The sequence below is a fragment of the Notolepis coatsorum genome (assembly GCF_963971535.1).
Source record: "Notolepis coatsorum genome assembly, chromosome: 2".
NCBI lineage: Eukaryota > Metazoa > Chordata > Actinopteri > Aulopiformes > Paralepididae > Notolepis > Notolepis coatsorum.
In genome coordinates this window covers 218,176,771-218,190,747 of record NC_140166.1, presented here as the reverse complement: position 1 = coordinate 218,190,747, position 13,977 = coordinate 218,176,771, and the positions used below count along the sequence as shown (strand labels likewise).

The 13,977-nt window shown below is 44.5% G+C and overlaps 1 protein-coding gene across 1 annotated transcript in view; it reads left to right on the top strand.

The window, feature by feature from the left end:
- Nucleotides 1-4,740: 4,740 nt before the first annotated feature.
- The window catches only part of psma3 (proteasome 20S subunit alpha 3), a 39,552-nt gene continuing 30,315 nt past the window's right edge, over nucleotides 4,741-13,977 (top strand). The window contains exons 1-3 of the mRNA XM_084307460.1: nucleotides 4,741-4,833; nucleotides 5,680-5,762; nucleotides 9,075-9,198. Coding sequence (XP_084163586.1) covers nucleotides 4,813-4,833; nucleotides 5,680-5,762; nucleotides 9,075-9,198 — 228 coding nt within the window. The 5' untranslated portion in view covers nucleotides 4,741-4,812. The remainder of the gene's footprint in view (nucleotides 4,834-5,679; nucleotides 5,763-9,074; nucleotides 9,199-13,977) is intronic.

Genomic DNA, 13,977 nt, shown 5'->3' with positions numbered 1-13,977 from the left:
GACGATAATCTGAACACACCGAAAGATCATTAGAATAGACTCTTCAAGGACAATAACATCTGTTAACATCTGAGCTGAGGTTTCTGTTTAGAGAAATAAAATCACGCTTTTCCTTGTAAGGTATTTCACGTTGTCGAAGTGTCGAATTCTTACGGAGGTGGGGAAGTATTATGGTTTATGGATTGCACTAACGGGGGAGATAAGGATCTTATCTACCAGTATCGGAGACGTCAGGACCATTAAAAGTACACAACGCAGAGGAATTGGATGGAGGGCCAAACAGACGAAGACGTGATACTGGCCAGTTTGATCAGAATCTTACAGTTGGTGCCGTGACCCGGATTTGCAAGAGATTAAAACAACGGGAACAGTTGGTTGTTGATGACAGCCTAATGGGGCGACAGTGGACAACAGTCATCAATGTGTGGGAGAATCATGATCGAAGCAAGGCCGGCCAGCCCTGGGAGAGAGCGGCGAGTCGAGCGGTCAGGAGGCAAACCAGCGCTGTAGGGGAAACAGCGCTCCGATCAAAAATGTGAGTTCACTGTGCACACGGTTGTTTTGATCTTTTAAGCCAAATAAAAACGAACAGATAGTGAATCCGTAAACGTAAACATTTCTAGTTCGACAGAGAGAATGCCAGCTGTAATAATATGAGCAGAGAGCCATGGTGAAAATCGAGGGTGTTATCTACAGAGAATGAAAAGCAAACGAGGCAGGCTGCACAGTTTTGGTTTAAGGAGGGTAAATGCGAGATGAGGAAAGGGGGGGGGGGGGGGGCGCTTGAATCAGATCGAAAAATTTTTATGGCGGGACTGTTTTCATAACAGAAGGAAAGTCGAAAGGAGATTGTACCAGTGTGTATTATGTCCGATCAGGCAAGAGTATTAGTCTGAGAAAGCGTCCCCTGATAATGGATAGGAAAGAGAGGAAAAACAGCTGTGTTTTCAGGCCTTGGAAGGAAGGGCAGCGGCCGTTTGTTGAGAGAGTAGCCATTTGCACCGAGTCAAAATGGCCGCAGAGCCACGAGGGGTTTAGAATCAGGAAGTGACACGTCACCTACAATCCTCTAGACTGAGTTTTGGCCGCCATCTAGGGGGGCAGTGGGATAATACAGGCAAATGGAGGAGTAGGTCGCCACCTAGTGGCGGAGGGGGGGGGGGTAGTGCTGGGGAGTTTCCATTACCCATAGGGGAATATTTAGAGTTTAATTCAATTAAGGAGTTTAATTGCGGAGGGGGGGGGGGGGTAGTGCTGGGGAGTTTCCATTACCCATAGGGGAATATTTAGAGTTTAAGTTAATTAAGGAGTTTAATTTTTTCAAGATTACCAACTGCTTGTGTGTATACACGGTGGTGTATGTAGAACTTTGTAAAGGAACTCAAAGTGTGGTATAGAGCGACGGTGACAGCTCCAGGGCGATGGTAGACAGCCCCGTAGGGTATAGAGCGACGGGACAGCTCCAGGGCGACGGTAGACAGCCCCGTAGGGTATATAGAGCGACGTGACAGCTCCAGGGCGACGGTAGACAGCCCCGTAGGGTATAGAGCGACGTGACAGCTCCAGGGCGACGGTAGACAGCCCCGTAGGGTATAGAGCGACGGGACAGCTCCAGGGCGACGGTAGACAGCCCCGTAGGGTATAGAGCGACGTGACAGCTCCAGGGCGACGGTAGACAGCCCCGTAGGGTATAGAGCGACGGACAGCTCTGTTGTATGTTAGATGATAGTACGAGTACGTATGTGAGTTAGGAGCAGGGAACCAACCTGCTCTGTTGTATGTTAGAGCGAATAGGTTAAATAAGAATTGCAGAGAGAGATGAGATGCGGTTTATTAAATAAGTTTAATTATGAAATAAGAGGGAGTTTGATCTCCAGTGGGGCCTTCTCACACCTAATAAATAGGCAGAGTCTTGAGGGGACACGTCACCAGAAAGAACTGGCGCGCGCTGGGGGTCAACCGTGGGACAAACGTAGAGCGCCGAGTGGGTATCGTTTAGCTGCTGGTGTCACGCCGGAAGACAACAAAACAGGGAACAGCCCTGTAGGATTAGATATGGGTGTTGAGAAGGTGGGGGACTAATAGAGAACAAATAGCGCCATGGGCTGTAGGACACTCACACCGTCCAACAGTCTGAAAGGGCGTGGCCATGGCAGGGGCTTGCAGAGGAAAAAAAATATATAGAGAACGAGCTGCAGGCCCAAAGCCACGGTAGACTAATAGAAAACACAGGGTCGAGTGTACAGAAAAACTGCCGGTGTTGTGTTTCTGCTTTCAAGGGGGGAATGACACCGACAGCGATGGAGATGACCAGGAGACAGACTGGAGGAGGAGGAAGCCGCAGGGGCCAGGCACCACAGCCTGGTACACAGATGATCCACGACGAGAGGGAGGGCCGACGGCGGTGGAGATGAGCCTCAACCAAGATGACCGACAGGGCGGAGATGACCGACGGGGCGGAGATGACCAACGGGGCGGAGACGGCCGACGAGGCGGAGTCCAGCGGTCGCAGGCGGTGTTCGCCCAGGGGAGAACGAGGCGGACATCGGAGGGGGTTTCCCCGCGGAGATGCTGTTTAGAGAGCGTTTTGAAACAACAGAGCACGGGCGGTGAATCATGAACAAAACAGGGACTTCCTTTCAGAGTCAATCAGGAGATCGAGAGATGTGACAACAGCGAGAAGTCCTGTGTTCATTGATTAGGAGTATGAGATATAAATGGAGGATTCATATATAAGATATATGTATAGAAGGATATATATATATAGAAGGTAGATAAGAGGGAGAACAGTAAAACAACAGGATATAATTATTGGGAGCAGACAGGGGGGGCTCCAATGGTTATGAGTCGTTGGATGTTGTTGGTTGTGGTGGTCGGTTTCGGTTCCCTTTGTGCACGAAGGGGGGCGCAAACAGACATCAGGCAGCAGGATCACTGGGTTGACCGTGGGCCGTCTTCGTTTCTTGTGCACGAGAGACAAGGTTGGTTTGCTTCAACCACAGGCTATTTTTGGCATAATTAATTAAAAAACCAAATAATGATTTATGATTCTGAAGGGGTGATAAGAATCAAGGGGGGATTGAGAGAAACTGGTGGTTTTTCAATGTATGTGATGTATAGATTGGGGGGACCACAGCTAAAATGGTAGATCGAAATGTGCATGGAAGCAGGAGACGGTGATATTGACGGTGGTGGAACCAGTGATTTCACAGGCACAGGCCGCGTCAGCGAGGGTTTTGTTATGAATTCCTTAGAAGAACATCTGAGATTAGAGTGTACTGTCTCCCAGGGCAGGAGGGAGAGAGGTTCATCTTAATGAAACGTGAGTTTATTAGTGTTAAAGGTTATGCAGTTGTCATGACAACACGTCGCATGACAACCAGAAGGCGGGGCCGTCGTTGCGACGACGAACATCTATGAGTCGAACGGTGTTTCCGGGTGTAAGTCAGACGAGAATCTGACCAAGAGCGAGTAGGACTGAGATCACACAGAGGAGAGACTCTTCCTCCTCCACCACGGGGGGGGGGGGAAAGGGAGAATGCCACATCATCATTACAGTAGCTTCGGCTAACACGAGGAGGGTTCGGCTAACGAACAGGCCTGAACACTATTGGACTGAACAGCAAAAGGACGATAATCTGAACACACCGAAAGATCATTAGAATAGACTCTTCAAGGACAATAACATCTGTTAACATCTGAGCTGAGGTTTCTGTTTAGAGAAATAAAACCACGCTTTTCCTTGTAAGGTATTTCACGTTGTCGAAGTGTCGAATTCTTACGGAGGTGGGGAAGTATTATGGTTTATGGATTGCACTAACGGGGGAGATAAGGATCTTATCTACCAGTATCGGAGACGTCAGGACCATTAAAAGTACACAACGCAGAGGAATTGGATGGAGGGCCAAACAGACGAAGACGTGATACTGGCCAGTTTGATCAGAATCTTACACAAGGGACTAAACACATTTTGCAATTATGCCACAACAATGTGGAACGCCCTACCCACAGCCGTAAATAGATGTGAATCCCTACCCACATTCAAAACCGCTCTTAAAGAGCACCTACGGGAGGCTGCAATTCGAAACTGGGCACCGTAAAGGTCCAACCCCCCCCCCAAATAGACAGTCTCCTCCCCACCGTATGTATATATTTTCTCCCCGCCGTATGTATATTTTTTCTCCCACCCACCCACCCCCTCCTAATGTAAAGTCTCCTCCCCATCATATGTATATACTCTCTGTCAGGATCTATGGGTAACAGTACTGTATATTTGCATATCGTATATATCACAAATGTAACAGTACTATATACCTGTATGTCATGTATGTCCCTATGCCATAAATGTCATGAAGTCATGTATGTTGTGTATGTCATAAATGTCACTATGAATTGAAAATGGGGGACCCTGATGTCTAAACAAGACAAACGTCTTTCCTGCATCCCCTTAACAATTGTGTGTGTATTGAGCCGTACTGTATTGTACCCATTCTGCTGCAATCTGTTAAATAAAGTGTTCATTCATTCATTCATTCATTCATTCATTCATTCATTCATTCATTCATTCATTCATTCATTCATTCATTCGTGTAGGTCCACGACTGAATGTGGCAAAATCATAAGGCAAAAAGCAATAAAATGTCATGCGTACAATCATTCCACCACAGCAGGTGGCAGCAGAGCGTCTTTTGGTCCCCAGCCATCTTCTTCGTTGGTGGTGATTACGAGTTGACTGAAGCCCAGAAGAAGACAGACACACGGCAGCGTTCTGACAGAGAGAGGAGCTACAAAGGATTTTTACTTTTTACCAAAATGAGTTCGATTGGAACGGGGGTAAGTGTGTTTCGATATACGTATGGATAGATATATTCACTACAGAGTGGGGGTGAAGTATGTAACGTTATATTATTGCTGCAATTTATTCCCATTCATAATATTCACTTTGAGTTAAGCTAGGCTAGCGAGTTAGCTTGCTGAGTCACTTGGACGGTGGAGCTGCAGAGGCCGACTAGCTTGTTAGCTAGCAGCTAGGCTAGCTGGTTGAAACCAAATCATCCCACATAGCAGCAACATTTTGTGGCTATTCTATTACCTCTAGCGTTATCTGGTTAGGTGACTTATATTATTAAATAGTTGTCATATAGTTTGATTAGAATACAATTTTACATTTGGAAAATCACCCATAAGGAGTTAGCTAGATGGCTAACAACGTTACTTTCAGTAAGTTTGTTGACAGCAGCAAGTGACTGGTTAGCCACACATCACTAACAATATCACTGATTGATTATTTTATTAACAGATTGCAGAATGGGTACAGTACGGCTCAATACACACAATTGTTAAGGGGATGCAGACCAGAGAAGACTTTCGTCTTGTTTACATCAGGGTCCCCCATTTTCAATTCATCAACTGATCGGACGTTGCCATCATTTACAATTATTGATTGCGTAGTTAATGACCTGTATTGTATATTGGGAAGATATTGGTGATTTCTCTCTAAGTCCATTACACTCATATCTGCCGAATTGTCTTAATTGTTAGTCTGCTTAACACATGTCACTGATTTTAATTGCAACTCTTCCTATCTTTCTCATTCCTCCCTCCCTCCCACAATCTTTCCATTTCCCCCACCTCTCCCTTCTCTCTCTCCCTCTCTTTACCCCCACCCCTCCCCCTCAGTATGATCTGTCAGCCTCCACATTCTCCCCTGATGGCAGAGTCTTCCAGGTTGAGTACGCCATGAAGGCAGTAGAAAACAGCAGGTGAGATTTTCACTCATTCAACATAAGAGAAAATATGTCACCACATCAAACCTGCCAAAATTGTGTGTTTTCCAGACCTGGATAAATGATTGAAAATGCTAGATATACAAGAGGTTTTTGAAAGTACATGGACATTTCACATTTGATCATCATCTTTGTAACTGAGGGGTACAATTCCCTGACTGTATTGTTAGATATGATATTTAATACCACTACCTCATGTACTTTAACTTCTGGCCACCCAGTACAAGATATAAGTATGATTAGGCCTGCCGCGATAAGCAATAAATCGATTAATTGCCGCGATAATTAAAATTAATGCAATGATTTTGACGGGCGCGATTAATTGCTATTTGCGCGTTTGTTTTAATGAGGCGGAACCAGTGCCCCTTGTCAGTCACTGTCCGTGTTGGGAGGCGGGCCGCTGGCTTTACTACAGAGCAGAGAGCACAGCACAGGAGCTCCGTGGGGCAACACCACATAGCTTAACTACATTTCTCAATAGTGTTGCTCCTTTTAACCAAGTAGCGTTATTTGTAGTGTAACGTTAGCGTTTTAACGTTAGTAGCTAACGTTAAAACTAACTTAAAGTTAGTTGTTCACCAACAATCTCAACATTTGTTTTATCATTAGCTCATGTCGATCTACTAGTAGCATCAGCAAGCTAACGTTAGCTGGCCCCAGTCCACTAGCAGCATGTCGATCTACCAGCAGCATCAGCAAGCTAACGTTAGCTGGCCCCAGCCCATTAGCAGCATGTCGAAGTAGTAGTAGCATCAGCAAGCTAACGTTAGCTGGCCCCAGTCCACCAGCAGCATCAGCAAGCTAGGATAATAACAACAATACTTCCGGTCCGGTCGGTGGGCTTCAAAATAAAAGTCTAAAACACCGGAAAAGACGGAGCGGTGGGCTTCAAAATAAAAGTTTTGGGAAATACATTTCTCAAAAAAAAATTCTCTAACCGGTCGCAATAATATCGCTTATCGCGATATTTTCGGGGGCAATTAATCGCCCTGCAAAATTTGTTATCGTGGCAGGCCTAAGTATGATGAACACTTTCCCACCTGATGAAACGAACCAACACAAATGTACCAAATCGAAAGTTTAATACAGCAAAGGGTGTATACAACGATCACTTAATTACATTTATGATTTGAAATATGGAATATGCACTTTTATGGCAAATGAGTAGTCGTAGGTAAATCAACATTGAATGTCTAATCTCTGGTTGCGCAGGGAGTAAGTATACAACCTGGAATATTTAGGAAAACGATAGCGATGGTACTTAAATGATTATAGCTGGATACACTAAGGGGGGGGGGGGGGGGTCCCGCTGGTTGTAAGACAGTAGGAGGGGGGGGTTAGAGAAGCCGCTGGCGGTATCCCATCTGGCCGACGGTGTCTTGGGAGAATCCAAAGTCTTGGACACGGTGCCCACAGAACCTCGGACCGCAGACGAATACAGCTGGACCCTCTGTGGAACGGTATCTGCCGGTCCACAACGGAGAGACGTGAGGCGACCTCACGTGTAGAGCGCCGTCTCACCTGGAGTCCTCTCCGGGGGGTAATTCCAACACTCAGCAGTGTTGGCCTTTATCCATGGAATAATCAAAGCACACAAAGCATAATCCAAGCCGTGGAAGGCTCGCCGTCGTCTGGGTAGAGTAATCCAATATACAGGTCCAGTCGCTCTTGGCCCGGAGCTCCTCGGATGCAATCACCACTAGGGGTCTGACCAGCCTGGTTAAGCGTCCAGATAACGCCAGGAACGATGGGGGTACTGATAACTGTAGAACTCCAACCGAACGATGCACCATACATAAATAGACTATTATTAGCTTAATAGAATACGTCCAACTCGACGGTATGGTGCCAAACTATGACCATTCAACTATTAATCTACACGATATCTCAATGCCTATTCTGGGCCAAGTAGGCCCTACTACACCGCACGTGCTTTGTGGGGAGGCTTTTGCGTCTGTCACTCTGTTGGAGGGTAAAGAACTGGACTAAAAGAAAGTTCTACTTTACGAGCGCCATATATATATGCGCTATGAACAAATAGTACCACACGTATTTCGCCCGGCATATTACTGCGCGGAACCGGGGGCTGCCTCGACATGTTAGGCGGCACGATTGAACTTGGACCTAGGGGTATGGCAACCTGGCGCCAGGTTCTAGTCCAATGGTAGAATGAAACTATTATGGGCTGTTTAGTAGAAACGGGGATATTCAATGCATATTGTACAAGGAATATACAGGGGATATCAAACGATATACAAATACAATTAAATATATATATATATAAATAAATATACATATTCGGTTTAATCTGATCCTTCACAACAATCTTGTTTTCACCTGGTCTAATGATAACTGTCAAGCTTCATTGCTATTAATAACCCATGATTATCTCCTGATTACATAAGTCCCATGTGATTGTTGTAGCTGTCCAAAATAATGTCTGTGCGACATTCATTTCTGAGACCCAACCTGACCAGCAATAGCTGTGTCATGCATGTTGGTGTGTGTATTCTACCTGTATTCCAAGCGGCTATGTGTCACTTGAGACCGTGTGTAATATAATCTCCAACTGGTGTTGGATGTGTTGTGTATTAGGGCTGCACAATATATCATTTCAGCATTGATATGTGCGCAATAGTGACACTGTGAAGGACGCATGTTTTCGTTTTTGTGAAGGATGTCAATTCTAAGTTTAATGTGATGCTTTAAACTGGAGAACAGCGATAACCAGCTTGTAATCTCCTGGATCTCTTCTAGACGCCACCCTTCCTTCTCTCATCCATACGAGCCTCCTTATTGTAGGGTGAACAACACACATTATTAATATCATGTTGGATCATGGTCTTTAGCCTGGATTGAAAGATGAGTTATTATTTGAATACAATGTGTCATGGAGAGCCAACCAGAGTATTAAGCAACTGCCTCATAATCTCTCATCCAAAAACCCAGTTTTGCACACATTCATTTAGTTTGCCATGAAATTATCAATCAAATTTATTTATATAGCACATTTAGACATGACACTTGTCAACCAGCTTCACATGGCTAAGAACAAAGAAAAGTATAGAATAAACAGAAAGAAAAACAAACAACGGAGAGACAAGGAAACAAAACAACACGTTATGATGTAGATTAAAAAAAATAGAAACACCTTGTTTTATAGGAAACTGCTACCTTATAATTTCATTGAGCTGTAATTAACACAACACAAGGATGACATCACCTCCCAGCCCTAAACACAACTACAAGTGTCTTAAATCCCTGTGGTTGTTTCTTCTGTCCCTCCAGCACAGCCATTGCCATCCGGTGTAAAGATGGTGTTGTCTTCGCGGTGGAGAAACTAGTCCTGTCCAAGCTGTACGAGCAAGGATCCAACAAGCGCATCTTTAACATCGACAGACACGTCGGAATGGTGGGTACATTTCATTTGTTCTGTTTGTGGTAATGCACAGTTCCATAAAAGTATAATTTCATAATCGAAGCACCTCTCAATTTGCACATTCCATGAGTGAAAAGGAGCAGGGAGAGGAACATCTTATTTAGCCTGCCCCCTTACTCAAAACAATATATAAACAATAGAAATAGATGGTCTGTCAATTACAATTATTTAACAACCAATACTTACAGTAACACAAGGATAATTTTTTTTAAATAGTCACAGGGAAATCCATTACCCCTCAACTTCATAAAGTCTGATTGTTCTTTCTTTATACATTTTCTTGAACTAATGTATTAACTCAATCTGCGTCATTCACGTATATAAACGTGTTTGCTCGCCAACCGTTGAACGCCAATCGCGTATATATATGTTATTTGGTCAGTTTTCTCGATTTTAATATTCTATTCAGGGTCACAGACTTATGTTACTGTTAAAAGGCATACTGAGACCCAGAGAGTGCAGTACCGGCAGATCCTGCTAGGTGGTAGTATCGCCCACCCTTTGAAACCCTGTTCCAGACTGTGTCACCTAATGTCGCCCGGGCGGAGAATTTTGGTCCAGGCAAGTCTAGCGGTTCACATTGGAACGCGTCCATGGCCCCTCTATGCATGTGTTGTGCCTGATTATGTCGGGGACCCGATGGACATCAATACTGGAAATCGCGATCAGACAATTGGAATATTCTTTTTGGAATAACCCTGATCAAAGGTAAGGACTATCTGACGTCAATTCCACCTTGATCCTACAATGATTTCATGTCGATCCAGCTGATCGACGTATGTAGTAAAACTCCGTCCCACTTTAACCCTGTCAGACGCAGAGAAGCTTGTCCATGCCTTTGTCTCCTCAAGACTGGACTACTGTAACGGACTCTTCATCGGGATTCCTGGCAAGAGCATCCAAAAGCTGCAATACATCCAGAACAGCGCTGCCAGGATCCTGATGAGAGTCCGTAAACACGATCACATAACCCCTATCCTCCACTCACTACATTGGCTCCCCGTCTCATCCCGGATCAATTACAAAATCCTTATGCTCACCCATAACTGCATAAACGGACACGCACCCCTCTACCTTCAGGAACTCATCACTCCACAATCCTCTACCCGCACCCTCAGATCTGTAGGTAGCCTGCTCCTTCGGGTCCCCAATACCCGGCTCTGCACCATGGGTGACCGAGCCTTCTGCACGGCTGCACCACGCCTGTGGAACAGCCTCCCCATCCAGCTGAGGGCACCACAGAGCCTGGACTCTTTTGAGTGCCAGCGACGTGTTATGTTGTCTTTTCATGCCCCCCGTTGAGGGCCGATGACGCGAATTGTCGCTTGATTTTTTTATTAGCGATCTGAATTCATATTTCAGCAGCCCCATATTTCAGCAGCCCCTCTAGGAGCTCCGATGGGAAAATACCGCCCCCTATCGTCTATCCCTGTGTAACTGTAGGCCATTCGATTATACTGGTGGATCTGTGGAGGGGGAGCCAACTAACTCCATTGTGCTGGCGAGGGATCTGATGAACATGGAAGTGATCGCGAGATGGAAAGCAGCCCGGAATATATATTTACAGCAGCCAATAATCAATCAATAAACGCAATCGATATTTGGAATGGCAATCAGGAATTGGAATAATCTTTTTGGAGAACATCTGATCTAAGGTAAGGAGTCTATGTTACCAGTTTTAGGATAATCGGAGCTGTATTCACTGAGATAACAGCGTGTCCCGTATGTGTATATGTGTGTGTGTGCTGTTGAGGAAATGAGAGAATCGATTTCTCAGCTCGCTTCTATAGCGTGCATAAGTACACATATACTATCGATAATCTAGCGTTTATTTGAAAACGATTCATAAATAGGCCGACAAATGACAACGTGTCTAGTGTATTCGAGAATATTCCAATAAATGCCATTTATGAGGGAATCTTTCTATTTTCCGGAAATCGAGAAAACGATAGCTTTTCGAAATGCTATAAAAAGGATATGAACAGATAAAAAAAAAAAAAAAAAAAAAAAAAAAAATCCGTTTCGACAATGTTGACTGCAAACAAGTCATTGATAAGCGACGGGCAGATTAGACACATAGCCATAATTTAAAACATAGATTACATAGATTACATAGATTATGCGTTTTTAACGCTATCACAAGTGGATGATTGCACTCAAGGACATTAATCAATGTTATGGCTGGCACTAGAGCTGCCGCGATTACCGCGGTATCGCTGTTACATCACGGCCACCGCAGAGTAGGCTGAATACCGCGTCACCGCTGTTTTTTTATAATAATAATAATAAATTACCCTCCTCTCGTTGGGCTTGCGGCTCTGCAGATATACCCTACTCCTCTATCGAGGTTCCAAGCGACCCTATTGGGTACCAGAAAAGTCACGTGAAACATTGCAGACCACTGATTGGTCAGAAGAGAGACGCGTCACACGTTGTAGCGTCATGCAGTGTGTTACCACCAATCGGCAAGCGCGTATTAGTTTTTTACGTCCTGAATGTCAGCTCATCACAACACGGCTAATAACGTTAGCTTTAACTCTCCGCCGGAGTGGACTACCATCGCTCCTCAGGAGTACTAAACGAGACATAATGATTTTACTGTCTGCAACGAATGTTATAATAAAAGCCCTTCGTTCTATACACTTGTCTGATTGAAAACTTTATTAACAGACCGCAGAATGGGACAACTCAGCACGCTCTGAGCAAAGAAAGGAACTGAGATATGAATAGAGTATTGCTTGCTATGGTCCGGTAAATACGCTGATGTTATTGAACGTATAACTATATAATGTCAATGCCACAAAACGAATGCCTTTATTATAAAGTAGTAACTTTATAGTAATAATAATAAGAAAGGGTCGGGGGGGTTAGGGGTAACCACCCCTGCCCGCGACACCGAGTGAACTGCGCACGACCAGAGGGGAAACTTCGAATCCGTGTTTCACTTTCAATAACTAATGCGTGCTTGCCGAATCCCAAACAATATTCATGCTGCAAAGTCATCCTCTAAAGATAGACATTTAGACTAGAGGCAGGCTATATGCTATAAAGAGTAGACTACTACTAAAAAAAAAATGCATTCAAACTTTTTTTTTTTATTTTGTGTGCGTGCGGTAATAACCGCGGCGGTAGGAAATATTTTGCAAATTTGTGCGGTAAGGAAATAATCAATACCGCGGCAGCTCTAGCTGGTACTGAAAGTGTTAAAGCAGGCCTGAAAACCTCTGTTTAAAAATGCCCTTCTGTTCGCTTTGATGCATTCATGATGAAACATAATACCTATTATATACCTCATTTGGAAACGGTAGCATGTCCAGGCAGGTGGAGGTGAGTGTTTTATCATGGTGTTTAATCTGGAGCCTCGTGTACGGAATGAAGAATCCACAACATCCAGCAGTAGATTGTAGTAGTTCTGAGAAATAGATATTGTGGACTAATTAAATAATAATACATTTTATTTAGATGCGCCTTTCACTTAAAATGAAAAAAAACAGTGGTCTTGGCAAAAGTGTCTGTGAAGTTAAAAACAAAACAAACGACAGGAAGTATAAAACAGTGACACACAGGGTACAGTTATAGTGAGTATGCCAGTCTGAACAGGTGGGTTTTGAGTTGGGATTTGAATGATGATATGGAGTCAGCCTGTTTGGGGGCAGGGAGTTCCAGAGTCTGGGAGCCGAGCAGCTGAAAGCTTGAGCACCCATGGTGCTGAGGCGTGAGCTGGGGATGGTCAGAAGTCCAGTGTCGGAGGATGGGTGGAGTTTTTAACACCTTACAGGAAGTGTTGAGATGCCACTTAGAGTTGGTAGCCGACATTGGATCTTAATCTTTGCTAGCTAATGGGATGGGTACCGAATTCTGTACTTTTGAGGTACCGAACCGAAACACGTCGGTACTACCGAGTATCGAATCAAGTGAGAAACTAAAAAAAAAAAAAAAAAAAATCATTTTTTTTTCTTCTTTTTTTACTTTTCATGTCAACGTTCACACACACAATATATGCTTACCTAGGATTTGACTTGATTCAACAACAAAGCAGTCGGAGCAATGACAAGCTGAAAACTGTCAATTGTAGTTATTTGAAGGTACCGTTGGGTACCGGTATCGATTCACAGGTACCGGTATCGGTTCAAATGTGAAAGGTACCCATCCCTAGTAAGCACTAATGCCAGGGTTAGACAGAGATGGAGCGCTCCTCCTGGCAGCGTGTCAAAGTGTCCTTGAGCAAGACACTTAGGCGCTTGTTACACTGACTGTTTTTGTGCTCGTTTTTGAATACGTTTCATGTCCCTTTTACACAGAAATGCGCTTTTTGGCGGATATGTTGTGGCCCCTACTGAAACGCTAAATTGTGTTTTCCGTTTTTGAGCAGCGCCAAAACTCGCCGACAACAGTCGTGTAGCCTTCACGGAGCCGTTGTTGCGAAAACGCCCATGCGCAGTAGATACCATCTGCGTGCCCTTCCGGTGACAACAGAGTGTGTGTGGGTGTGTTTGGGACAGAGCTCCGTGTCCCAAATAGCTGCAGCTACCATGTGTTGTCAAGTTATTGTTATAAGGACCCCAGTCCAAGCTACAACAGTCTGTATTCCCTTAACAATTGTTTGTATTGAGCCGTATTGTATTGTACCCATTATGCAATATGTTAAATAAAGTTTACATCCATTCATTCTGCTAGCATTACCGATTTGTTGAGCACTGCCACTGGCTAACATGAGCTAGCGTTAGCTATCGGACACTGTTAGCTCAAAGC